General features: G+C 34.7%; 1 protein-coding gene and 1 long non-coding RNA gene across 4 annotated transcripts in view; both read left to right on the forward strand.

Annotated features, from left to right (window-relative positions):
- Positions 1-25,493, forward strand: part of LOC309977891 — a 1,160,683-nt gene that overhangs the window by 958,782 nt on the left and 176,408 nt on the right. The gene's annotated exons all lie outside the window — the stretch shown is intronic.
- On the forward strand, positions 35-24,744 carry ZNF711 (zinc finger protein 711). Of its 3 annotated transcripts, XM_082864616.1 has the most exons (10): positions 35-84; positions 1,842-1,969; positions 3,544-3,648; positions 10,375-10,938; positions 16,151-16,306; positions 17,006-17,143; positions 19,281-19,418; positions 20,285-20,332; positions 21,754-21,897; positions 22,424-24,744. In XM_082864616.1, the coding sequence occupies exons 3-10, from the start codon at positions 3,570-3,572 to the stop codon at positions 23,599-23,601; spliced, it is 2,445 nt and encodes an 814-aa protein (XP_082720742.1). In that variant the 5' UTR covers positions 35-84; positions 1,842-1,969; positions 3,544-3,569; the 3' UTR covers positions 23,602-24,744. The 3 variants fall into 3 exon arrangements, with proteins under 3 accessions (XP_082720742.1, XP_082720740.1, XP_082720741.1); XM_082864614.1 differs by lacking the exon at positions 19,281-19,418; XM_082864615.1 differs by lacking the exons at positions 35-84; positions 1,842-1,969; positions 19,281-19,418 and having other exon boundaries at positions 3,505-3,648.

Below are 25,493 nucleotides of genomic sequence, written 5' to 3' on the forward strand. Positions count from 1 at the left end.
GTGAGGAGCTTACGGATCCACAGCTGCCGCCCCCCGCAGAAATCCGGAGCGCGGTCAGAAGCTAACTGGCGGTAGCGGCTGCAGGTAAGGAGACTCCTGAGGAGAAAGTAGAGGGACTCGGGTCCGCTGCGCTCAGTGTCGTTAGCGTGAGTTGAGGAGAGGCTCCCACCCAGCGTGTAGTGTAGGACGAAGGGAACAATGGAAGTGGCGTCTAGTCCCTAAGCGTTCCCTCCCCCTCGGGCAGACAGTGTTTCTCCTCAGCAGCAGCGGGTGGCTGGAGGAATTGAGAGAATTACTTCCCCCTCAGCCGATCCGTTCTTCCCCAAGGCCAGAGCCCCCGGGGGCGAGAGCCGTCGTGGAGGCCGTCGGTGGTTTAGGGTGACGGGAAAATGGCGGAAAACAAAACAGTGAAGTGAAGAATGCGGCGGCCCCCTGGCATTTTCTCTCGGCGACCCCCGCCCCGCAATATTCCTCTCGGTTGCACTGCCCCTACCTCGCCCCCGCCCCCCGCCTGCCGCGAATGGTAACCTTGGAACGCGCGAGGGATGGCGGCGTTTGCGAGAAGGTGGCACCGAATCGGGCATTTTAGGGGCTAGGGAGCCGTCAGAGCCTGGGGTGGGGGTGGGGGGCCGTGTGCGGTAACTGTCGCCTCCGTTAAAACACCACCATTTTGGTTCCCAGCCGCCGTCTCCCGTGTAGCGGGGCAGAGGTAGCAGGAGGAGGATGAGGGGTTGGGCAGCACGGCGTGGGTAGCAGCGGTGGCGACCGCTGCACCAAGTGCGGGAGGAGGGGTAAGGGTATTCTTGTTTCTTCGCTCTCTTGACTTTCCACTGCGAAGGTTCTCTTGTTTGGTTGAAGATCCAGGCAGATGGGTAATATATGGGAGGGCACATGTGTGCATTCTGCTCAAAATGATTGAAACTTGGCATGATCATGAGAAAGGGAGACTTCTGCGGGAAGAGGGCTGCGTCCAAAGCTGCAATACTGCTACTTGCCAGGGCTCCTTTGTCTCCTATCTCTGCTAATACTACTTTCACATTCTCTTGCTCTGCCGCCTTAGGATTTCTCTCCTGTCCTTCACCCTATTTACATTATTGAGAAGCTAGGTTCTGAGTGAACTATGTTTAGAGGAGACGAGGAGACAAATGAGAGTAAAATGTGGGGGTGGGGATGTCTTGTTTTGATTTTTGTTTTGTGGTTTCTGCTCCCCACATATTTATGGAAAGATGTTTACTTGAAGAGTGCTTGGTGGGTACCTCCATTCAATAAGGATGGGAGATACACTCTTGAGAAGACTGAGAAGCCTAGCTATCTATTGGCTGTTGAATCCTTAACACACTGCTGTTCTCATACCTCATTCATTATTGATCTTATTGAAACTTCCTATATGGGAAAAAGGTGCTCCAATTTATTTATTTGGTATTCTTGCAGTGTGATACTTCCCGTAATAGTTGCACTGTGTGTTAAAATTTTTACACTTCATTGAGCACTAGTGCAGATTTTTCTCTATGAATTTGGCAAGGGTAACGCTTGCCCTTGGTTGGTTCTCTTTTACTTTCCAAAATAAGGTATTGCTAGTGATTATTAAAATATGCTTTAGGGAAGATTTTGGTTTAATCAGGTGGTCGAATTCTAAGTGAAATAACGTTGCTTATGTCGTTTTAGGTAGTTGTTTCTGTTGCAATTCCTTCGGTTGCTTTTTGGATTAGCAGTTTTGAGCATATGAACCCTTCCTAATCTCACCCTGCACATTAAAGTGTAAAGAAAAATTCTTAAGTTGTGTAAGAGATTTGGTTTAAAATGTTTTAAAATATCTAATTGTGAATGTATTTTTACAATAGGTAAAAAGAACGTTTTTCCAAAGAAAGTAATGTAGTTCAGAAGGAAAAATAACAAAAAGAAAGTGCTGCAGATTTTATTTTACAATATGTAAGAAAATCAACAGTTTCTTCAGGATACTCATATTAAGGTGATTAACAAATTACTTAATGTTTTATCTTTAATAATTAAACAAAATTAAGTGTTAAAACATTTTAAAGACATCTATAATTGTTCTATTAGTTATGTGATAAAGAAAGCAATTACTCTAATTAAATTTGGAATAGTACACTGTTTTAAATGTTAAAAATAAGTCCTTATGGCATTTTAATTTATCTCTCTGAAGCCCCAGGTAGTTTATTGTGAACTCTCTTGGCCCCTCTTGACTTCATTTTGAAGGCAGAAAATAATGTGGTATTTGAAAAAAGATAGAGAAATATAGCTAAGAGTTTCTAAAAATTTGTAATTTTGCTCACACATGAAGTAATTTTGTTAGAATCATTTTAATATACAGATAAATAACCTACTGCTGTAGGATTTTGATATACATGACTCAAATGTTAATAAAGATTACTCTGTGAGACTTTCTTGCCTCTTTTACACCTATCAAATTTTGAGACAAGGGAAAAAATCTTAGTGATCTCTGGTACTTAAGGATAGATTAAGTTGTCTTACATGGCAGCTTTCTAAAAGTTTCTAAAACTTAATGATGCAACCTCATCTTTTGTGTGGTATAGCCCAATTTATTAAACATTCCTAACTAAAAATGAGGAAATGTTTTATAAAATTGACAGACTTTTTGGTTGATTTACTTAGAATCTTATGTTTGAAAGCAAAGTATACATGTAGTTGTAAGAAATACGTTGAGTTACAGAACCTGACTTTAGGTTCCATACGATCTGGTGATCTTAAATATAGGATAAGTCATTTGAAATGAAATAGGTTGAGCCCTTGCTTTCAAAACTAGCATGAGGCTAGTGTGACTTTATTAATCATTAATGAAAAAAATTAGTCATACAATTACAAGTAAAAGATATTCTGAAAGAACCAATTTACTAAATGTTTGTATGTGATTGATCTTATCTCCACTATATTTAGGAAGCAGTCATGTTTCATGAGTCCTCAAAACTGTGAGACAAGAGAATGTAGTAGAATAAGGCCAGACGTCCTTACTGGCTCAAAGAACTCCAGGGAAACTGGGATAGAACATTTTACATTATAAGTAGAACCCCGGGAGCCAGAGGTGAAACACACGTTTATCTGCAGAACTACGCTGCAGAGCTGAGCTGGGTCTGGAAGAAATGGATGAGAGCCACTGGATGAAATTCACTAATACTAGACACCTGAGTCCTCTAGTAATGTATAAATATCCCAACTATTGCCTGTTGTCATCTTGTTCTCTTTTTTCTTCTTATTTAATAACATTTTAAGTGGAACCTCAGTGCTACAGTTTTGTTCTTTTGCTTGCTTCTTTCACTTCCCTATGGCTCATCACCCTTACTGTGCTTATTCTCCATTATCTTTGGTTTACTTCCATTTGACCCTTCTTTTATTTATGGTTGTCATGTAAAGCATCTAATCAAGGTTTTTGCTTGTTTTGTTTTCCTTTGTAATAAGATTTGCACACCTGGTTGAGAGGCACATTTTCAATTGCATCATTCTCTCAAAGCAACTGACTTTGGCCTAAATGTATTTAAACTATTTTTAAAACCGTTTCTTTTACAGAGATTTGTGAATGAACTTTGCTAAGTATGGATTCAGGTGGTGGAAGTCTTGGATTGCACACATCAGACTCTAGAATGGCACATACCATGATTATGCAGGATTTTGGTAAAGCATTTTCTTTGTTATATTTTTTCTTTCTTTTTTAAAAGTCAGAACATACTAAATATCAAAACTGTATTGGGGAAGGGGAGAAATTACAATGAAAAATTGTTCTTTTGCCAGGAAAATACATTTGTAGGGCTTATTTTCTTAAAGTAAGGCGATTTGTCAGTAGTCTAGATAAAATCATTCTTATAATTTTGTGGGAAGGTTGAGGTAAGGAAACTTGGAATATAGTGGTAATATGTCATTGGAAATGAAAAACTCAGTTTGCATAAATACCTGCATCAGTTCTCATGTGTAGGAAATATTAAAATATAAAATACATTTTAAGTTGCATTGTTAATAAAGCTGAAAAAGGAAGTACTTCAGTCATTTCAAAGAAGTTAGTTAGATGCTTATATAGTGATAGAGGAATATCTTGCACTAAGTGATTAATTATATTCTGATGCCATATCCTCAGAAAGTTGTTACTAATAGCATTACCTTTTTATTTTTTTTGAAAAAAAAATTCCCTACTTTTGTGGCCAAGTTTTTCAGTAGCCTCTTAATAGTAGTCATTTTGATGAAGATGATAAGACTCGCTTGACAGTCAACAAAGAAACTGAATTTGGACAGGTTCAGTCTGAATGATAGAAGAGAGAGGTATCTGAAGTGTAAGAGGCGGGCATAGAGTGGTAAGAATTAAAGAAAAGATCAGAGTGAGAGTAAAAAAGATAAATGGTAAATTGGGACCAAAAGTAAACAGAAACATGAGATACTGTGGAATTGTTAAAGATGAAATTAGGAATGGGGGATTACAACAAGTGATACTTTACTCAATTAAGAAAATGCTCCTACTGTTTTCAGATAATATGGTTGAATATGTTATTTTGTCCTCTGTTGTAAAGCCCACAGTAATGAGAGCCAGAAGAACTAGATTCTAGTCTTGGCAGGCCTATTAAATTATCTGTGTAAATGGGCAAATTACATACTTCACTTTTATGAAGGGGTTGGACTAGAAAACATTTAATGTCCTCCCCAGTTCTCTGATTCCTTGACCTTTCTGTCTGATGGTAAAGGTGCAATGCGTAGATTAAGATTTAATATGGTGGGAATCGAGATGACTGTGTAGTTCATGAAATAGAAAGGAATTATGGATTTATTCTGCTGAAAGAGTCAGAAGTGAGCTGTGTTGATTATTGATGACTTAGAAGTGATTTTATGTGAAAAAAAAGTATAGGAATAAACTCTAGAAGAAGGACAAAAGGCTGAAGCATAAGAGATTTCACAAATAATTTTGTGAATTCTTTGCTAGAGATAGTTTTTCAAATTCTGGAACACTTGAAATTCAGTGTGATAAATTAAGTTTTGGTTGAAATTTCAACTTTAATTTTTTACCTTTTAAAAGTAAGATATTTTTAAATGGAAGAAAGGCAGTATTTTCTCCATTTAATACAAAATATTACCTACCCTGTAGTATCTGGTAAAGTGCCAGAACCACCCTCACTCCTGAAGAAGTTGCCCATTGGCAAGTAAAACTTGATTCGTTTCAAAGAGTGAAAAAAATGTCTGATTGGTGCTGGTGAATATTTGCTTGGTGTTCCTCTTACCTTTCTTTCCACTGTTCCTCCTCAATGTCTTGAGGTTTAATTAATCCCTTATTTATCTAATACTAAGCTTTCCAAATTCTAAAAATTGATTAGAAATTAGATACATTCTCTTTAAATTTTTGCTAACATCAAAACTTAGATATCTACAATGCCATAAATTAATTATACTTGTGAAACATAAGAGTTTAGCATACATAGGTAGACCTAGCCAAGTAAACACATTGTGTGGCTCAGGATCTCTAAATTCTGTAAGGTTTTTGGTTAATATGAAATGGCTACTATATTAAGAATCTAGAAACAATAAATGCCGGAGAGGGTGTGGAGAAAAGGGAACACTCTTGCACTGCTGGGGGGAATGTGAATTAGTACAGCCACTATGGAGAACGGTATGGAGGTTCCTTAAAAAACTACAAATAGAACTACTATATGACCCAGCAATCCCACTGTTGGGCATATACCCTGAGAAAACCATAGTTCAAAGAGAGTCATGTACCAAAATGTTCATTGCAGCTCTATTTACAATAGCCAGGAGATGGAAGCAACCTAAGTGTCCATCATCGGATAAATGGATAAAGAAGATGTGGCACATATATACAATGGAATATTACTCAGCCATAAAAAGAAACGAAATTGAGTTATTTGTAGTGAGGTGGATGGACCTAGAGTCTATCATACAGAGTGAAGTAAGTCAGAAAGAGAAAGACAAATACCGTATGCTAACACATATATATGGAATCTAAGAAAAAAAATGTCATGAAGAACCTAGGGGTAAGATGGAAGTAAAGACACAGACCTACTAGAGAATGGGTTTGAGGATATGGGGAGGGGGAAGCGTAAGCTGTGACAAAGTGAGAGAGTGGCATGGACATATATACACTACCAAACGTAAAATAGATAGCTAGTGGGAAGCAGCCACATAGCACAGGGAGATCATCTCGGTGCTTTGTGACCACCTAAAGGGGTGGGATAGGGAGGGTGGGAGGGAGATGCAAGAGGGAGGAGATATGGGAACATATGTATATGTATAACTGATTCACTTTGTTATAAAGCAGAAACTAACACACCATTGTAAAGCAATTATACTCCAATAAAGATGTAAAAAAAAGAAAAAGAATCTGAACTATTAATTTAATTGAGAAGTTTATTGGACCAGTTTCTTTTGAAGGATACTTTAGAGTTTAAATTTTACAGTAGTATGATTTATGTAATAACTTGTGCGTGTCTCAGTGTAATAGTTGCCCTTGGAATCTGTGCCATTGAATTTAATTGTTGTTTAAGTTTTTATTGCTGAAAAGAGTCCATATTGCTTTGGGACTTAAGTAGCAGAAAACCTTAGATGGTGGCCCAAGATGGACCCAACAAATACCAAATTTTATGCTGTCCTGGTGAAATTCCAGGTATTCACATTTAAATTAAATAACTTTAGTAAAAAAGGAAATGCTTGAAATAATGACTTGTTTCTTACTGTTATCTGGTTATCTAATTGATTTCACACTTTTTAAAAGTTCTTCATATCATTTATAATTTGCTACCTAGTGAGATAAATTTTAATGCCCTTTAATGTTGCTTACTAAATGCCTTAAATTTTAAACGAGTGACTCTATGGTAGGTCTTCTTATTCTTTCTCTTTCAAACTCTTCCTTTAGTAGTTACTCACTTGATTAGCCCTATAAATTCCTTAAAAAATAGTCTCTAGAATAAGTAAATTCTATTCTCCTCATTTAGGCAAGTTTAAAAAAAAAGCCAGTCTGGAGTAAAACAATGAGTTCAGTTCCCAGCTTGAACCTTGGGCAAGGTTATATATTTATTTATTTATTTATTCATTTATTTATTTATTAACATCTTTATTGGAGTATAATTGCTTTACAATGGTATGTTAGTTTCTGCTTTATAACAAAGTGAATGAGTTATACATATACATATACCTCCATATCTCTTCCCTCTTGCGTCTCCCTCACTCCCACCCTCCCTATCCCACCCCTCTAGGTGGTCACAAAGCACGGAGCTGATCTCCCTGTCTGTGCTATGTGGCTGCTTCCCACAGCTATCTATTTTACGTTTGATAGTGTATGTATTTCCATGCCACTCTCTCACTTTGTCCCAGCTTACCCTTCCCCCTCCCCGTATCCTCAAGTCCATTCTCTAGTAGGTCTGCGTCTTTATTCCTGTCTGGGCAAGGTTATTTAATCTCTCTAAACCATAGTTTGTTCATATTTAAAATGGGGATAATAACACTCACCTTATTACAGAGTTCTGAGGCTTAAATGAGATAATATATGTAAAAGTATTAGGTTGCTTGGTGCATAGTACTCAATAAATATAGCTAGAGTATAGCTAAAATAAGTGACTTTGTTTAGAAAGTCAGTGAAATCTAACAGATGAGTTGATAAGAGGAAAGTGCAAAATTTAATAAAAGACATCTTGGATCTTGGTCTGAGTAATGTGCCAATACCCTGTGAGGAACACATTAATTCTTGGTCTAAGATCCTTAAATTATTTAGTTCAGGGCAAACAAGGATGTTTGGATTTTTTTTGGTTTAGATCTGATTTATTTTGACCTGTAATTTCCTGCTAGAGTTAAAGACTAGGTAAACTAAAAAACACTTATTCCTTCTTCTTAGAACCCTCCCAAACAGATTAATCTGAACCCAAGCCAGCACTAGCATTATTCTATCCTTCCATCCTTCCCTAGTGTCTATTCTCAGAAACCAAACTACTCTCCAGCAATGTTCTAAAATAAATGAGATTTCCCATATTTTAAGTCTAACTTATGAAAAGATTTTATAAAATACTAATTTCATTGTTCATATACATAGAATTGCAATCCTGTGAATTTTATAGGGTTAACATTTAACTTTTCCCTGGTAAAAACCATATTTCCAGTCTGGCTGAATACTAAATTTGAACCCTCACCTTCTCCCTGTCTCCAAAAATGGCCAGTGGAGTAACAAGTGAATAGAAAGTACTTGTTCTATACGTACTCCCTTTGTCTACCAGATTTTCAAGGTTGAGGCTGTGTCCTTTTGGGTAATATGGTGGTTTAGGTGAGAGTTTGAGAATAGTGAGAAGGCTACAGAAGGGTTGAAAGGAATATAATCCTGAAAGGCAGCTTTTCCCTTCTCACCTTATTTTTTGATGTGTTAGGGTATTAGTAGTGTTTACTGGTCTCCATCCTAACTTGCTAACAAACTTCCATAATGAATTGGTTAATAATAGTGAACAGTGTATAACAAATGGTACTCTTTCAGGTATTACTGTATAGAAAGTGATCATTATGAAGAAAAGGCTTTGTACTGGATTATTTCATGTAGGTAATTTTGTTGTAACCTGGTCCACAAACTCTGTTAATTTGTTTACTATACCACCTCAGGGAGAATGTAACAGAATTACTTATGAAGGAATTTTACACTCTTACAGTATTTACAAGGGGGGTAGGAGTTGGTGTTTACCGTGCTGCTCAAGAAAAACGTTATTTAAAACTTTATTCCTGCAGATTTACTAATTTAGAATTTAATGCAATTTAGAGTTTGTATGTATGTTTTTTAAATAAACCAAATCTTTGCCTAAAATGAGTTGGTTCTTTTTCTCCTCAAATCAGATGTTAAAGGATGCTTTCCATTTTTGAATATAGTAATTCTTGTACAATAAAGAAGTTCAGGGGGCTTCCCTGGTGGCGCAGTGGTTGAGAGTCCGCCTGCCGATGCAGGGGACACGGGTTCGTGCCCCGGTCCGGGAAGATCCCACATGCCGTGGAGCGGCTGGGCCCATGAGCCATGGCCGCTGAGCCTGCGCGTCCGGAGCCTGTGCTCCACAACGGGAGAGGCCACAACAGTGAGAGGCCCGCGTACCGCAAAAAAAAAAAAAAAAGAAGTTCAGGGACTTTTATGTTTATAATACGTATTTCTAATGTATTAAGCTTGTCATATTTTATTAACTCAATTTAACATATTAGCAACCTTTTATGTTTGTGTGCCCTTTTTATTTTAATTTTAATTTTTTGAAATGTTAAACTCACAGGAAGTAGAAAAAATAGTATATAGGGTCCTGTATACCCTTTACTCATCTTCCTCCAATGGTGACATCTTTATAATAACTGTAGTACAGTATCAAAAGCAGGAAATTAACATTGGTACATTATTGTTAATGGGACTACAGATCTCATTCAGTTTTCGCCATTTGTGTGTGTGAGAGTGTATATAGTTCTATGCAGTTTTATTTCATATATAGATTTGTGTAGACACCACCACAATGAAGATACAGAATGGCTTCATCTCCATATATATGCTATGCCAAAATAGTCACACACACCCCAACCCTTGGCAACTGCTAATCTGTTCTCCATCTCTATAGTTTTAGAATTTTGAGAATGTTATATAGATGATTCCATTTATACATTATACAGTACAGTAACCTTTGGTAATTGACTTTTCTCATGCAGCATAATTTTCTAGCAGTTGATTCAGGTTGTTGAATGTATCAATAGTTTTGTCCCTTTCTTTATTGCTGAGTAGTATTGCATAGTAAGGATGTGCCAGAGTTGGCTTAACCAACCATTTACCTGCTAAAGGACATTTGAGTTGTTGTATTTTTGTTTTTTGCTACTAGAAATAATAGCTACTATGCACTGTTATGGATATTTATGTATAGCTTTTTGTGTAAACATATTTTAATATCTGTGGGAGAAATGCCACAGAGTACAGTTGTTAGGTTGTATTGGTAAGCACATGTTTTTATAAGAAACTGGGCAAATTATTTTCCAGAGTGGCTGCTGCCATCACGTATGAGAGATCCAGTTTCTCTGCATCCTCACCAACCTGTGGTGTTACTGTTTTTTATTTTAGTTATTCTAATTGGTGTGTAGTGATATCTCATTGTAGCTTTTTTTTTACTTGAAAATAAAGTACATTATTTTTAAGGTCTTAATTTAGATTTTACTAATATTGTTTTCACCCATCTCCACCCCAGTTCCTGGTTGGTGATGATTTTTATTACAGTTAAATTGTCAGTGGTTCTTTAAAATGATAGTTTGCCCAGGACTGTTTCATATTTAAAAACTATTTTATGTCATCTGATATATACATACAGTACTTTTAATTAATAAAATAACTTTACTTTTTTTGGATAATTGTTTGTATTGTAGTGGCTGGAATGGCTGGTACTGCGCATATCGATGGAGACCATATTGTTGTTTCAGTTCCTGAGGCTGTATTAGTTTCTGATGTTGTCACAGACGATGGGATAACTCTTGATCATGGCCTCGCAGCTGAAGTTGTCCATGGGCCTGATATCATCACCGAGACTGATGTAGTAACAGAAGGTGTAATTGTTCCTGAAGCCGTACTTGAGGCTGATGTTGCTATTGAAGAAGATTTAGAGGAAGATGACGGTGATCACATCTTGACGTCTGAGCTAATTACAGAAACTGTTAGAGTACCTGAGCAGGTTTTTGTGGCTGACCTTGTTACTGGTCCTGATGGACACTTAGAACATGTGGTCCAAGATTGTGTCTCAGGAGTTGACTCTCCCACAATGGTATCAGAGGAGGTTCTTGTAACTAATTCAGATACAGAAACTGTGATTCAAGCAGCTGGCGGTGTTCCTGGTTCTACAGTTACTATTAAAACTGAAGATGATGATGATGATGATGATGATGATGATGATGATGATGTCAAGAGCACTTCTGAAGACTACTTAATGATATCTTGTAAGTGAAACTTAAAGTCCATAATTACTTGGTAGAAACTGATTTATGTATAACACGGACAGGTTTTCTAAGATGGGGATCTATTCAATAAAAGTCATGGGGGTGATCTTTTTGAAAAATATTTTTTTTCAAAGCTGTGTTGTTGAGATGCTTTTTTGAATTTGTTCATGTTTTTAATTTATGAAAATTTATACCCACAATGGAGTAAAATAATGCAATTTATTAATATCTTAGAACAAAAATACAGATTTGGAAGGTTCAAAAAGAACATTAAGTGACGCAATATTTTAATGGTAAATATATATATTTCAAAATGGGAAGTTTATTTCATGCAACCACTGCTTTCTTTTTAATATGACAGGTACTGGAGATGTCAGTTCAGTTTTGCTTAGGAGTTTAAGCATAGTATGTTAAGAAATGTGTGATTAGTTTTTTGAATTAAATACTTGAAAAGTAAATAATCAACTCAGATTGTGTTCTACAGTTCTGCCTGTGTTTGTTTTCTGTTGTCTATATATGTGTCTGTATAGTCCATGCAAAAATACTTTAAACATATTTATTTCAGACTGCTTTACGATGTCCTTAAGACATTCTATCTGAATGAGGAAGATAGAAATATCTTATTCTCATTTAAGTGGTAAGTTTGCCTGAACAGCAACAATAATAAAAATCTCACGATAAGTTATTGATGGAGCTTGAGGAAGAAGTGGGTCTATTCTTTATAAAATTTGAAGGCATTCCTTTATTTAAAAAATCCCTTTAAAACTTAAATAATTTTTTATTTTAGAAAATAGAATATACAAAAATTAAATATTTTTTATATCATTCATTCTCTTGCCACCCAGATCCCTAACTTTTTATAATGGTTAGAATATTCAAATTGAGACTAGTTACTCTTTTTAACCATTTTCATTTATTTTATTTTATTTAGTTTTTCCCTTTTTTTCTTCATCACTTAATCTTTAATTCATTTTTTTACCTCTTGGTTTCTGTTGACCATTGAATCTTTCAGGAGTTAGAGAATAAATTGCCTTGAAATGTCTCAATGGTAATTTTAAAAGTCCTCTGTTTTTTTCCCAAGATATCTTCAAACTACTCAAGGGATAAAATTGAAGACTTAAAACAGACTGTTATCTTATTCCTAAATCCCTAACTATTCCTGTAAGGAAATCTTATCAGCAGCTGAGTTTGTCTTCTCTCAGTCTCTGAGGTGCATCTGAGATTTTTCCACTTTCAGACCAAATGTCACAATTTCTTTATCTTAGCAGTTGGTTAGGCTCTTCCACTTGTGCTAAGTAACTTGGAAATTAATATAGGATAACTGTATCTGTCTAAAGTTATCCCAGGTGTGCTTTTCTTTAAAAATACCTAACACCCTCAAAACATTTCTGGGTGATGATTTGCTTTATGAAAAGCTTCACCGGAGAAGGGAGGTTCCTTTAAATAATGAACCAATATAATGCATTCAAATTATTTTTTTTACCTATAAAATCAGTTTTTATTTCTTCCAGGAAAATAATTTTGTATAAAGCAAAACATATTGGTAGGGTCATTATGGGAGCGGTCATGAAACCTCACCAATTTCAGGGGTAAAAGAGAAAAGTTAACACCTTTGTATTTTTTTTAGTATAATAGCTTTATTGAGATATAATTCACATGCCATACAATTCATTCATTAAAGGTGTGCAATTCAGTGGTTTTTCATATATTCACAGAATTGTATCACCATCACCATAATCAATTCTAGAATTTTTCTTCCCCCCAAAAGAAACCCCCATACCCTTGAGCAATCACCCCTGCCACTCCATTCACCCCTCAGGCAACCACTAATCCAAATTCTTTCTCTATAATTTGCCGGTTCTCAACATTTCATGTAAATGGAATCATATAATATATGGCCTTTTGTGTCTGGCTTCTTTCTCTTAGTATAATGCTTTCAAGGATCATCCATGTTGTAGCATGCATCAGTCCTTCATTCCTTTTTATTAATGAGTAATATTTCATTATATGGATATACAGTTTATTTATCAGTTCATCAGTTGATGGACATTTAGGTTGTTTCCACTTTTTGGCTGTTATGAATAATGCTGCTCTGAACATTCATGTACAAGTTTTTGTGCACATAGGTTTTCAGGTGTCTTGGATATATACAGCTGGGAATGGAATACCTTTGTAATTTAAATATTACTAATTTTTGTTTGTTTCATCATTGCATAATACGGATCCATTACACATTGCCTCACCCCATCCCTGTGGTACATCAATACAGAGTTGACCCTTGAACAACACAGGTTTGAACTGTGTGGGTCCACTAATACAAAGATATTTTTCAATAAATATATACTACAGTGTCACATAATCTGAGGTTAATTGAGTCTGCAGATGCGGAACTACGGATACGGAGGGGCAACTGTAAAGGTATACATGGATTTTCGACTATGTGGAGAGTCAGTGCCCCTAAGCCCTGCATTGTTCAAGGGTCAGCTGTAGTCTATACTGATGTCATATTCACCATATAATTTTGGTAGATGTAACATGAAAGGGGTACAGTAAAAAGCCTACTTAGTGTTTAAAAGAAATATTATACTGTACATTTTGCTAAAATGAAATTTTAATCAAATTGTACCAATGGGCTATAGAAGAATATTGAACGATAGCAAACTTTGTAGGGTTGGCAAATAATGCACCTTACTGTTTTTTTTTTAATTTTTATTGGAGTATAGTTGCTTTACAATGTTGTGTTAGTTTCTGCTGTACAGTAGAGTGAATCAGTTATACGTATACCTATATCCCCTCTTTTTTAGATTTCCTTCCCATTTAGATCACCACAGAGCACTGAGTAGAGTTCCCTGTGCTATACAGTAGGTTCTCATTAGTTATCTATTTTATACACAGTAGTGTATATATGTCAATCTCAATCTCCCAATTCATCCCACCCCCGCACCTTACTGTTTTAATGTTATATTTAGCACCAGTAGAATTCTGCGTTTTATATACTATTACCCACTTATCACTGGCTGGGGTGTCATGTGGGTTGGGAAACAACACCGTGGGACTTGAATGTTGTAAGCCTTATAACAAAAAGGTTAAGCTTGAATTTTGGGTATTTTGAGTATTATCTGTGTAAAGAAGAGTCTTTGAGGATCTATTTCTAAAATCTGTTGATTGCCTGTTAAATCTTTGTTAACTTTGTACTTTCTATAACAAAGGGTATAGAATAAATCTTGGTGAAGTTGATGGTTTATCTCTTAAAACTGTACACTAACATATTTAATAACTTTATCATCTTCTGTGAGCTTAAAATACAGAACAAGTTTAATTACTCAATACATTTCAAAATTGTTCATTCTGAGGAATCTAATTAAGTAGAAAATAATGGATACATTAAACTGTGGACCTCGAGGAAAGGTGTAAATGGAATCAGAATAGCACCAGTAATTTCAATACTTAAAGCAAAAATTATGGTACAAAACTTTTGAGAAATGACCAAACAAATGTCTATTTCATTTCATGAGCTTTAGTTTTGTGAATTACAGTTTTAATTCAGTTTATCCCAGGAGGAACTCTGATTACTTTTAACCATTGAAGTGTAATAAAGTAGTATTTATCAGATGAGAGTATTTTTTTCATTAATTTACTGTTAGTCCAACCTAAGAAATTCATATTTTGGACACTTTTTGAGTGTTTTATATCCTATGTCTTTATTTCCAAGAATGAGAAAGTACTTTTTTTCTGAAGACTTAACTTGCCTCTTAATTTTTTTAATGATCTCATTGTTTTATTCAACGTATTTTAAAAGAGAGGCTGTTAAAAACCAGTAATATCAGATTCTTCCTCATCCTTTTTTCTTTCATTTTAATCTGTCCCATTGTGAAAAAAATATTTGCCAAAAAAGTACTAACAGAATTAGGTTTATGATGGAATGAAAATATTTTTTTCTGTTTATTTTGATCATTTAGGTACTCTCTTTCATAGACAATAAACTATTTGAACTCTTAAATAATGTGGAATCATTTATATTTAACCACAAAGTTAAAGTAGTTTTACATTGTAAGAAGAATTTCTGAAATTCTGGTGTTTTCACCATTTTGAAAGGCCAAAGGAATATTTTTGAATTTGCATGTATCAAATTTGAAACTGAGGTAGAGAAAATCTAGACTTTGACCCATTTAGATCTTACTGAAATTCATATTTTAAGAGTACTGAGTTAAAACCTTTTTAATGTCACTTTATTCTGTTTTCAGTAGCTCTGGAATTGTTTAGATATAGTCAAGTCTTCATGATTTTGTTTCATATATGATACTATGATACATATAGTAGGGAGGAGCAGATTTTCAGTTTAGGTTACATTTCAGTTTTTATGGGGACAGGACAAGCATTGAAATAAAAAGTGGTAGGCATATAATCTTTGGGGGAGTATATTGTTTAATATTTATGTTCAAAGAGCAAACTTTATGAATATAATGTATTCATTGCATAGTTTATGCACAGTATTCACTTGAAACTAAATGCTATTCTTAAAGAATCAAATTTTTAAGTATACTTAAAATGTAAGTAATTATTGTTGCTTTATTTTATATATGATTTGAAGCAAATCATACAATGGTAAACCTGGAAGTATACAAAATTTCTGATTTGAAGTAGCCTTCCATTGACTCAACAAGAATTAAAAGTATTTACTAAGATTTTATTTTCATGATTTCTGAAAAGCCCTTTTTATAAAATAATTCAAGTGTTTTCTATTTTCTCTTTTTTAAATACTAGATTTTATATGTTAATTGGTTTTAGATATACTGCTATTTAATTTGGGAATTGTTTATGTCAGCTTATTTCATGAGTACTATATATTTTATGTTGTAATTTTTGTTAGTAATTTTGGTGTTAGGATTTAGCTTAAAATGTTGAATGTAATGGAAGATTATTTAATCTTTTCCCAAACCACTTTAATTAAAGCTGTATGGTTAAGAGTATTTCATATACATAAATTGAAATCTGTGATTATGTCTTTTATATAATTACGATCATGTAGTATATCTGTCTTGTATACATTTTTTCATGAAATATACCACTCTTAATGGTTGCATAATAGGTCATTAATTGAATATAGTGGGTAGGTGGTTAACACATTATTTCACATTGCACTAATACTTAACACCGACTAAATGTCAATGGTACTTTTTGACTGAAACAGTTTCCCGTTTATATTTTACAGTGGATGATGTTGGGGAAAAATTAGAGCATATGGGGAACACACCATTAAAAATCAGCAGTGATGGTTCACAAGAAGATGTTAAAGAAGATGGATTTGGTTCAGAAGTAATAAAAGTGTATATATTTAAAGCTGAGGCTGAAGATGACGTTGAAATAGGTACAAATAATAATTTTAATTTATTGCTATAATGGTTAGGAATTAGAACTTCTCTTTTCTGGAGACTAAGTTCTAATATTGCCTTCAAAGTGCAACTCTTATAAAAGGTTTCTTTGGGGATGGAATATTTAAAAATTATATATAAATATAAATCACGGATAGAGAACAAGTCATCTTAGATATTTTTAAACTTGAGTAGAAGATTCCAGTTGAAATTTCAAAACATATGAGTGGAGGGGATTTGGTTTAGAGAAGGAAATTATGAGTATTTAAGGGCAGGCTAGAGGCAGGGTGCTTTGGATTTTAATCCTAGTTCTTCCATTTAGCTGAGTGGTCTTTGGTGAATTACTTAACCTTCTTCTGCCTCAGTTTCCTCATCCATAAAATGGCCATAATGGTAGTAACTACCTTATAATGCTATTGTGAGGATTAAATGGGTAAATACATGTAAAAGACTTAAATAGTGCTTGGCATATACAAGTGTAATGTAAGTGTTAACATTTGTTGTTATTTCTTAGTGATGACTGAAAATTTAAAGTGCAATTTATAAGAAAATTCTCTTGACACTTAGAACTTTATGTTTGAATATTTGAGGGGGAATATTTTTCTAAAGGAAAATATTTTTATGTATCCTTCTTATTAATTTAGGGAATTATTCCATGATACTTACTGATTTTGATACATGTTTTAACTTTTAAGGTGGAACGGAAATTGTCACAGAGAGTGAGTACACCAATGGGCATTCTGTAGCTGGAGTGCTTGACCAGAGCCGAATGCAGCGGGAGAAGATGGTTTACATGGCAGTTAAAGATTCTTCTCAAGAAGAAGATGATATCAGTAAGGAAAAAAGGCACTGTAGTGACTTATCAGTAGTCATCATGCATTCTTAAAAAAAAACAATCTCATATTCAAGCACTACATAGGAACAAAGTTCAATAAAATAAATCTGACCCTTCTCTATAATTAATTTAAAGGAAAAGGGTCCTTTTGACAATCCGTGCATGCATGTATTGTTCAAATGAGCAAACGTAAAATACTGTGTCTGAGATACTAGGGATACAGAGATCAGCTAAATATGGTTCCTGACTTTAGGATAGCCCACAAATATGTAGGGAATTACTGAGAATCTACTTTGTGTGTGTTATTGAATATGTTGCATATGTATTATCTCATTTAATTCTCATAATTCATCTCTGAGGTAGGTGGTATTAGCCCTGTTTTATGGAAGGAGAAAGTGCTCAGGGAAATTAAGCAGTTGCCCAAGGCCATTCCAGTATTAAATGAGGAAGATAGGATTTGAACTCATGTCTGCCTAACTCTGCTGTCAGTAATCTTTGTACATGGCAGTGAGCACTGTTGAACTCTCTCTGAATTTAGCAGTAGAGGGCTAGCTGTTTGTTTTCCTTCTGCCACTGAGAGATTAGCTGAGTAAGTATTCTTCCAAGTCAAGCCACCAGGATTTTTACTTATTATGCCGTTGATGGTCTCCAAGTAGTTGCTGTTTAAGGTTTCTTGCGGCTGAGTACCACAGGGAGTAAAAAGCTCCTCACATTTCCTTTCCTGCCATGGTACACATTTCCTTATGAAGATGTTTTACTTTCTTCCTACTTTCTCCTCACCTCAGTGTAGGAATGCAGCCCTTCCTTAAGGCTTTTTCTGTCTTCTTGCCATGCTGAGACAAAAACGACTTTGTTTTGCCCTAGAAGAGCAAGAGCCTCCACTTCAGTGCATTACCTTGATAATAGTTAGCTTTACCTATACTGCACTATGATCCCCACTCCTCAAATTTCCTCCCCTAGAAGTCATAGGGAGCTGAATTCCAATCCCAAACAAACATGAATAATATACCACAGCTGAAAATGTCAAAACAAAGAGTCTAGAGGATTTGGTTAGAGAGAAAAAGAATTAATTTCTATTTGGTCTCTAGATTATTTCTTTTCTGTTTTGCTCATTGGTCAGGAGACTGAAGGTTAGGTTAGCTGATGCCAGAATTCCATAAGGATGTGCAAAACTTAGACCAATGTTTCCTTCTGGTTAATTGAAAGAAGGGAAACCTAGGAGAAAAGGGATACTTTTTCCCCACATTTTTTCCACATTTTTCAGTAGTGAGTAGGGAATTCCCTAGTGGTCCAGTGGTTAAGACTCCATGCGTCCACTGAAGGGGGCATGGGTTTGAGCCCTGGTTGGGGAAGTTCCGCATGCCACACCTCGCGGCGCGGCCAAAAAAGGAAAAAAAAATTTAGTAGAAAATCCCAGTATGTGAATCCAAAGGAAAAGCATAAATTCAAGCCTATTTTCTACTTAACACTTCAAATCCAAATGGATTATTTCACATAAAATATACTTACTGACCTTCTAGGTTTAAATTCTTTTACACTAATACTATGTTTTTTTAAATGTCTCACTTAACGCTTTTGTCTTCAGTAGGGTCTCTGAAAATCCTGCCTCTTAATGGGTGTCCACATAGCCTTGAGCCACCAGCATTTTATATTATAACCATATATTATGGTTTTACTTTCATTTTTAATTCTTTTTCAATTACTAGTATTTTTGACAATTTTTCACTGCGCATACAGTACTGCATTTAATTTACATGTGGGATAGCATGGACCGCTTTCTAGTACTGATTCTATGGGAAATGCCTTCTGAGTTCTGAAGAACTGTCAGGCAGAATTATGGAATACAGCTTTTCTTATAAATTCCTAATGCCCAATGGACTGTGAAATCAGTCAATATATTTCAAGCGCACGTTTTATATAATCTAGAAGTCATTTTCGTGGGACTAGGTTTTAAGAGGAGGACAAGAACTTTGATAAATTACTGTCTCCTAGTGGCACCAGCCTGCGAAGTGCCTAATGTAATTTTTAAATTAACCAAATTGAAATCTTGAAAGTTGAAAGATAATCGTTTGGAAATTTTTACCCATTTATTAAATACTTGGGGTTATAAACAAGCAATTATTTCTAAAATTTAGGTTGCGCTGAAATAGCAGATGAAGTTTACATGGAAGTCATTGTAGGGGAAGAGGAAGGAACTTCTCTCCCTGAGACTCAGCTTGAGGACTCTGATGTTAATAAAACAATTGTCCCTGTTGTCTGGGCTGCGACATATGGTAGGACACTGGCATTTTTTCACCTGATAAGTACATAACATATCTATTTGATCAGCCTTTAGGTCATTAAATATGCTGTGCTAATGCCCCCATGAGTTGGCTAATACTATAAAATGTTTTGCTGTGGACTGATTCATCTCTAGTTACTTACATAATTTTTGTACCACATATCTTGTGTTATTTACAATGAACCTTGCTTAATGCATTTTGTTTTTCAGTAGGATTTATTTTAAATCCTACATGTATAAGTGAGTGCCATAAAAAGTTTTATTTTTCTAAAATAGGAATATCCTTTGAAAATTGATCCTTCCCCTTTTGGAAAAACTTATTTTATGTTTTAACACCACAAATAATAAGATATTGGGGTTTTGAAAAGGAACAGAAATCCAAGTGTGCTCTTCTAGGAAGTACGTAATGAAAGGTAAATTTATCAAGTTATTTTTTCCCTTTCTATTTTATCTCATTCTTACTTAATTTACAAGATGGTCCAGGTATACTCTTTACTTTGAAAAATTTTGTTGTTCAAATGCATTAATTTATCTTTACTTGGTTTTTCCAAAGGTTCATTCATTCAACAGTCATTTATTGAGCATCTTCAATTTTGAGGGTATTCTGCAGAAATATCTACCCAGGTTTTATTTGAAAAGTAAGGTTGTCCTAGATGTTAGTAGTTCAAAGGATGCTGACAGCAGCCCTTATTTTCAGTGTGTGATATTATCTAATCTATGGGAGTGGAAGAACTCAACAACAAAAAAGTTTAATCCAAGGAACGGTGATCAAAGTAAGATTTTGTAGATTAAGATGTGATCTACTAGTAATCATTATACTCAGTCTATCAGTTTTTAATTAGCCTTTTTTTTTTTAAGGAGATGAAAGAAGAGTTTCTCGAAGGTATGAAGATTGTCAGTCATCAGGTGAGAGAGCATTATATGTGAGATGTAAGTTAAGTAGCTGGTTTTGTGTACTGCTTGGTAGATACAGAGTTATTAGTTTGTGTGTACAGACCCATTTGTTAGACTCTTACTTGCCTGGTCATATCTAGTTAGTTAGAAGAGTTTACCTCCTTGGGAAATTGATTAATTTATATAGCGACATAGCGTGTGTTATTCTGTGAATGCAGTTCATTTTAGATTTACCTCGCGATTTCCCTGGTGGTCCAGTGGTTAAGACTCTGCCCTTCCACTGCAGGGGGGCACGGGTTTGATCCCTGGTTGGGGAACTAAGATCCCATATGCCACATGGCATGGCCAAAAAATAAAAAATTAAAATTAAAAAAATAGATTTACCTCAAGATACAAATATCAGGCCACTTACTACATGGGCCATAAAAAAGTTACTATGGAAAAAATTATAAAATAGAAATTACTCTGACATGAAAGTAAAAGTTGCCCATGATATCAACCACTTGTTAATGTCTTCCTTGGGATGGAACTATTTTTTTAATTTCTATGGCAACCAGTAGATTTATATAGCTGTTACATAAAGCTCATGTGTCAGCGTAAATTTTTCTTTTTTAGTTTTGATACACTTCATATAGTGTTATTTATTCCATGGTTGATAGTTCTTTTTATTTTCTTACACAAGGAGACTTTTTCTAATGATAAAGTGTCTCTTTTGTTTCTATCTTTAGGAGGTATTTGACTCTCTCACTGTAGATTTCAGGGGAATTAATGAGAGGCATATATATCACAGCATTTAAGCTAAACAGTTTCTTAGGGCTACATTTTTAAACTAAATTGCATAACACAAGAGACTGTGAGAACTGAGATTTTATTAAGTACTTTATTCCATATACACTGATCCCACTGAAATTGCAGTAGATTGCCTGCCACTTTTATCTTAACACTTAAAAAAATCAATCTTAATACTTTTAACATTAAGTAAACTATTCTAAAGCATAAATACAAGAAATCTGTTGTTTGTCATGTATTACAGTTACCATGATTGTACTGGATAACTGACATGTGTAAATTTCTTTGCTAAATCTCTTTAATTTCATCAGCCTTCATCAATGAGAAATTGATCTGATGTCAAGATTTTGTTTAGGATCATAAAATTCAGTTTCTTATGTTTCATTCACCTTATCAGTTTGTTCCTTTAGGATGAATAAATTGGGACATTTTAAAGTTACTTCCACATGGTATCGTATTTAAAGTATTTGCATATACACATGTGTGTGTAAGAGTATAAAAGACAGAGAAGGAGAAGATGGGTGTACTTTGTGAAATTTAGTACTGCAATGGCAACTGAATGCCATGTCTTCTCTAATTCCTCTAACTAAAACCAAAAAAGTATAAATATATGTAGTTTAATAGTGTATCGATTTTTTTTCCAGGAAATACTTTGGACTCAACATTAGAAAACAGAAGTAGTACAGCAGCACAATACCTTCAAATTTGTGATAGCATTAATACAAATAAAGTACTTAAACAAAAAGCTAAGAAGAGGAGAAGGGGAGAAATGAGGCAGTGGCAAACAGGTAAAATACTAATACATTACTCGATGAATATTATAATTACTTGAAATGCAGTAGTATTTTTTGTAACCCAAGAATATGCCAGTTGTTTGTAGTGTAGTTAGTCCTACTCCCATGTACCTACTTGTGTTTGATCTAAATAGTTGGGGTTTTTTAAATGTTCTACTGGTACTTAATAAAACTGTGCTTGTTTGCTTTTTACCCAAATGATGTTTTTAAAGAGAATTTTCAGGTTGATTTAACAATAAAGGGTGCCTATTTCTAGTTTACAAAGTGCATGTGATATAGCATTTTGGCAGGTGAATAGTCTATAGTAGAGTGCTGCTCATTACTTTTTAGTGAGCTACTTTATTATAAATTGCTTTCAATGTGCATTTTATCTTACGGGATCTTATTCTACTAGTACAGTTCTCACATTGTGAATGTCAGCTAATTTTGCCGCCTTTGTGGTAAAACTTTAAAACAGTCTGGCCAAATTTCACAACTTCCCTGTTTTGTTTTGTTGTTGTTGTTGTTGTTTTTAATCTAGCTGTTATAATAGGTCCTGATGGACAGCCCCTGACAGTATACCCTTGCCATATTTGCACGAAAAAGTTTAAATCCAGGGGATTCTTGAAAAGACACATGAAGAATCATCCTGATCATTTGATGAGAAAAAAATATCAGTGTACAGATTGTGACTTTACAACTAACAAGAAAGTGAGTTTCCATAACCACTTAGAAAGCCATAAGCTTATAAACAAAGTTGACAAAACCCATGAATTTACGGAATACACACGAAGATACAGAGAGGCTAGTCCATTGAGTTCAAATAAACTTATATTAAGAGACAAGGAGCCGAAGATGCACAAGTGCAAATACTGCGACTATGAAACTGCAGAACAAGGACTGTTAAACCGACATTTACTGGCTGTTCACAGCAAGAATTTTCCTCATGTTTGTGTTGAGTGTGGGAAGGGCTTTCGACATCCTTCTGAACTCAAGAAGCATATGAGAACCCATACTGGTGAGAAGCCATATCAATGTCAGTATTGTGTCTTCAGGTGTGCAGATCAATCAAATTTGAAAACTCACATTAAGTCTAAGCATGGTAACAATTTGCCATATAAATGTGAGCATTGTCCCCAAGCATTTGGTGATGAGAGGGAACTTCAACGCCATCTGGATTTGTTTCAAGGACATAAGACACACCAGTGTCCTCATTGTGACCATAAGAGCACCAACTCAAGTGACCTTAAGCGGCACATCATATCTGTCCACACTAAGGATTTTCCTCACAAATGTGAGGTCTGTGATAAAGGTTTCCATCGTCCTTCTGAGCTCAAAAAGCATAGTGATATCCATAAGGGTAGGAAGATTCATCAGTGTAGGCACTGTGACTTTAAAACATCAGATCCATTTATTCTTAGTGGTCATATCCTTTCAGTTCATACTAAGGATCAGTCACTAAAGTGTAAAAGGTGCAAAAGAGGGTTCAGACAACAAAATGAGCTCAAAAAGCATATGAAGACTCACACTGGAAGGAAGATTTACCAATGTGAGTATTGTGAATACAGCACTACAGATGCATCTGGCTTTAAACGACATGTGATATCAATACATACAAAAGACTATCCACACAGGTGTGAATTCTGCAAGAAGGGATTCCGAAGACCATCAGAAAAAAATCAGCATATTATGAGGCACCACAAGGAGGCTCTTATGTAATAAGATCAATATAAAGAAAGAAGCTATTTAGAAAATATGACATGCTACATGGAAAGATAATTTCATGAACTGTTTCACCTGGTTACAAAGCTTGATATTAAATCATAAATTTACATTCTTTTTACTAAAGATCTTAAGATATTTGAATTGAGAGGGGATCTCATAGCCCTTTGAAATCAAGGAATTTAAGGAGCACCATAGAATGGTTGCAGAAAACCTTATTGTCTATTTAATAGTATTATAAGCATAATTCAGCTACAGGGGGGAAGAGCAAAGACAACCACTTTATTTGACTGATCATACTAGAGACAGATGTTTCTGAAAAGATCATATCTAATTGAGGAGTTTAGCAATGCTTTGCTATCGCAAGCGTCACTTTTATGCCGTTTTAGAAATGGAGTGGGGAAATAAAATGCAGTCATCCATTAGTCACTTAGTCATTGAGCCTTTATATGGTACCTGGAAATTGAATTCCAGAAATGGCAAAAGTTTTGTGTATTCATCAAAAGAAATTTCACTGGAAAACAGGTTAGATTAATTCAATACTATTTAAAAGAATTTCAGAGCTGCTAAGATTTTAACACAGGATAGGATGTTTAAAATATAGCATTCTGTACTGAAGTCTAAAGATTAAAGTTCCCCTTTTTCTGATGTTCAAGTTGATTGTTGTTCAGTGTGGCATATATGACAGAAGTATATTTGAGTCAAATGTGGCTTTCTAAAATGGATGCAACAGTAATGTTGCAAAGTTAGCACTATATTTCTTAATGATCTAAAGATTAAATTGAGAGAACACAGTTTTCTTAAATATTATGTTTAGAGGTTTTTTTAGGACAGTCATAGCAAGTATGATTGTTCTAGTCTTACTTGCTCTAATGTTTAAAGGTGCAATTTTATGCCATTATTGAAAATTTTGATTTTTAAAATCTATATACCATATTATTAACATGAATTTTCAATATGAGGCAGTATTTATGCGGTATTTAACAAAACACTATGCTGCCAATAGAACTTGGAGGTGGATATTCAGTTTACAGTGTATAAATTTAAAATATGCATCCCTTTAACAATGCTTCATGTTAGCATGCTGCAAATCAACATGGCGCTTAAAATAAAAAGCAGGTTTAGGGAAATTTAATGAAAATCCTGTTCATAAATGTAATGCATATGATGTGTATTTTTAAGTTTTAGTTGCTTCATGTTTACACTCATCTGTTAAACATAACTAAAATGTAATTTTACTTCATGCTATATTGTGGCTTTGTGTTTTAAATAATGTTCACCTTTCTGTTTTTGCACCAGATAGGAATCAGTTCCTTGAGAATAAATTTTTTATCTTTCTTAACTTCAGAATATTAAATTTGGAAATCTAAAATTGTGTGTCATGTGATTGTAAATGATGTACACGCTGTAAAATAAGATTGTCACTGTCATGTGGGATTATTATTTCTAAATGTTACTCATTGAAATGAGCCTACAATAAAAAGCATTTATTGCACTTCAGGGTTTTATGAGTTTATTTAAAGTTGTGTTGCAGTGTCCCTCATTAAAAGACTTCACTTAAAATTGCTCTTAGGCAATTTTGTCTGCAGTTTAGCGTCTTGTAGGATTTTGTGCATTAACAACATGAGCTAGGAATTTAAACAATTATGATGACTATGGCATGATTATTCCTCAAAATTTTGTGTTTTTGCTAAAACCGTGATGGAATGCTTTAAAGTTGCCCATCTTAAGACTTGAGACTTAGTATTACAGAGGAAACTAAAAATTCTTAACCTGCTTAAGTAACACAATCCTGAAAAATGAATCTAATTATATTCCCAATAGACCAATATACATTCAAAAGGAAAAGTATTAAATCAAGTATTTGGGAAATATTTCTGCAAATGAGC

Source organism: Leucopleurus acutus (genome assembly GCF_964270905.1).
Source record: "Leucopleurus acutus genome assembly, chromosome: X".
NCBI classification, from domain to species: domain Eukaryota; kingdom Metazoa; phylum Chordata; class Mammalia; order Artiodactyla; family Delphinidae; genus Leucopleurus; species Leucopleurus acutus.

Bases quoted from the DNA above. Each gene is read 5' to 3' on its own strand.
- ZNF711 (XM_082864616.1), top strand. From the start codon at position 3,570: ATGGATTCAGGTGGTGGAAGTCTTGGATTGCACACATCAGACTCTAGA. The intron at 10,939-16,150 runs GTAAGTGAAACT...TATATTTTACAG, and splicing joins AGACTACTTAATGATATCTT to TGGATGATGTTGGGGAAAAA. The intron at 17,144-19,280 runs GTAAGGAAAAAA...TCTAAAATTTAG, and splicing joins TCAAGAAGAAGATGATATCA to GTTGCGCTGAAATAGCAGAT.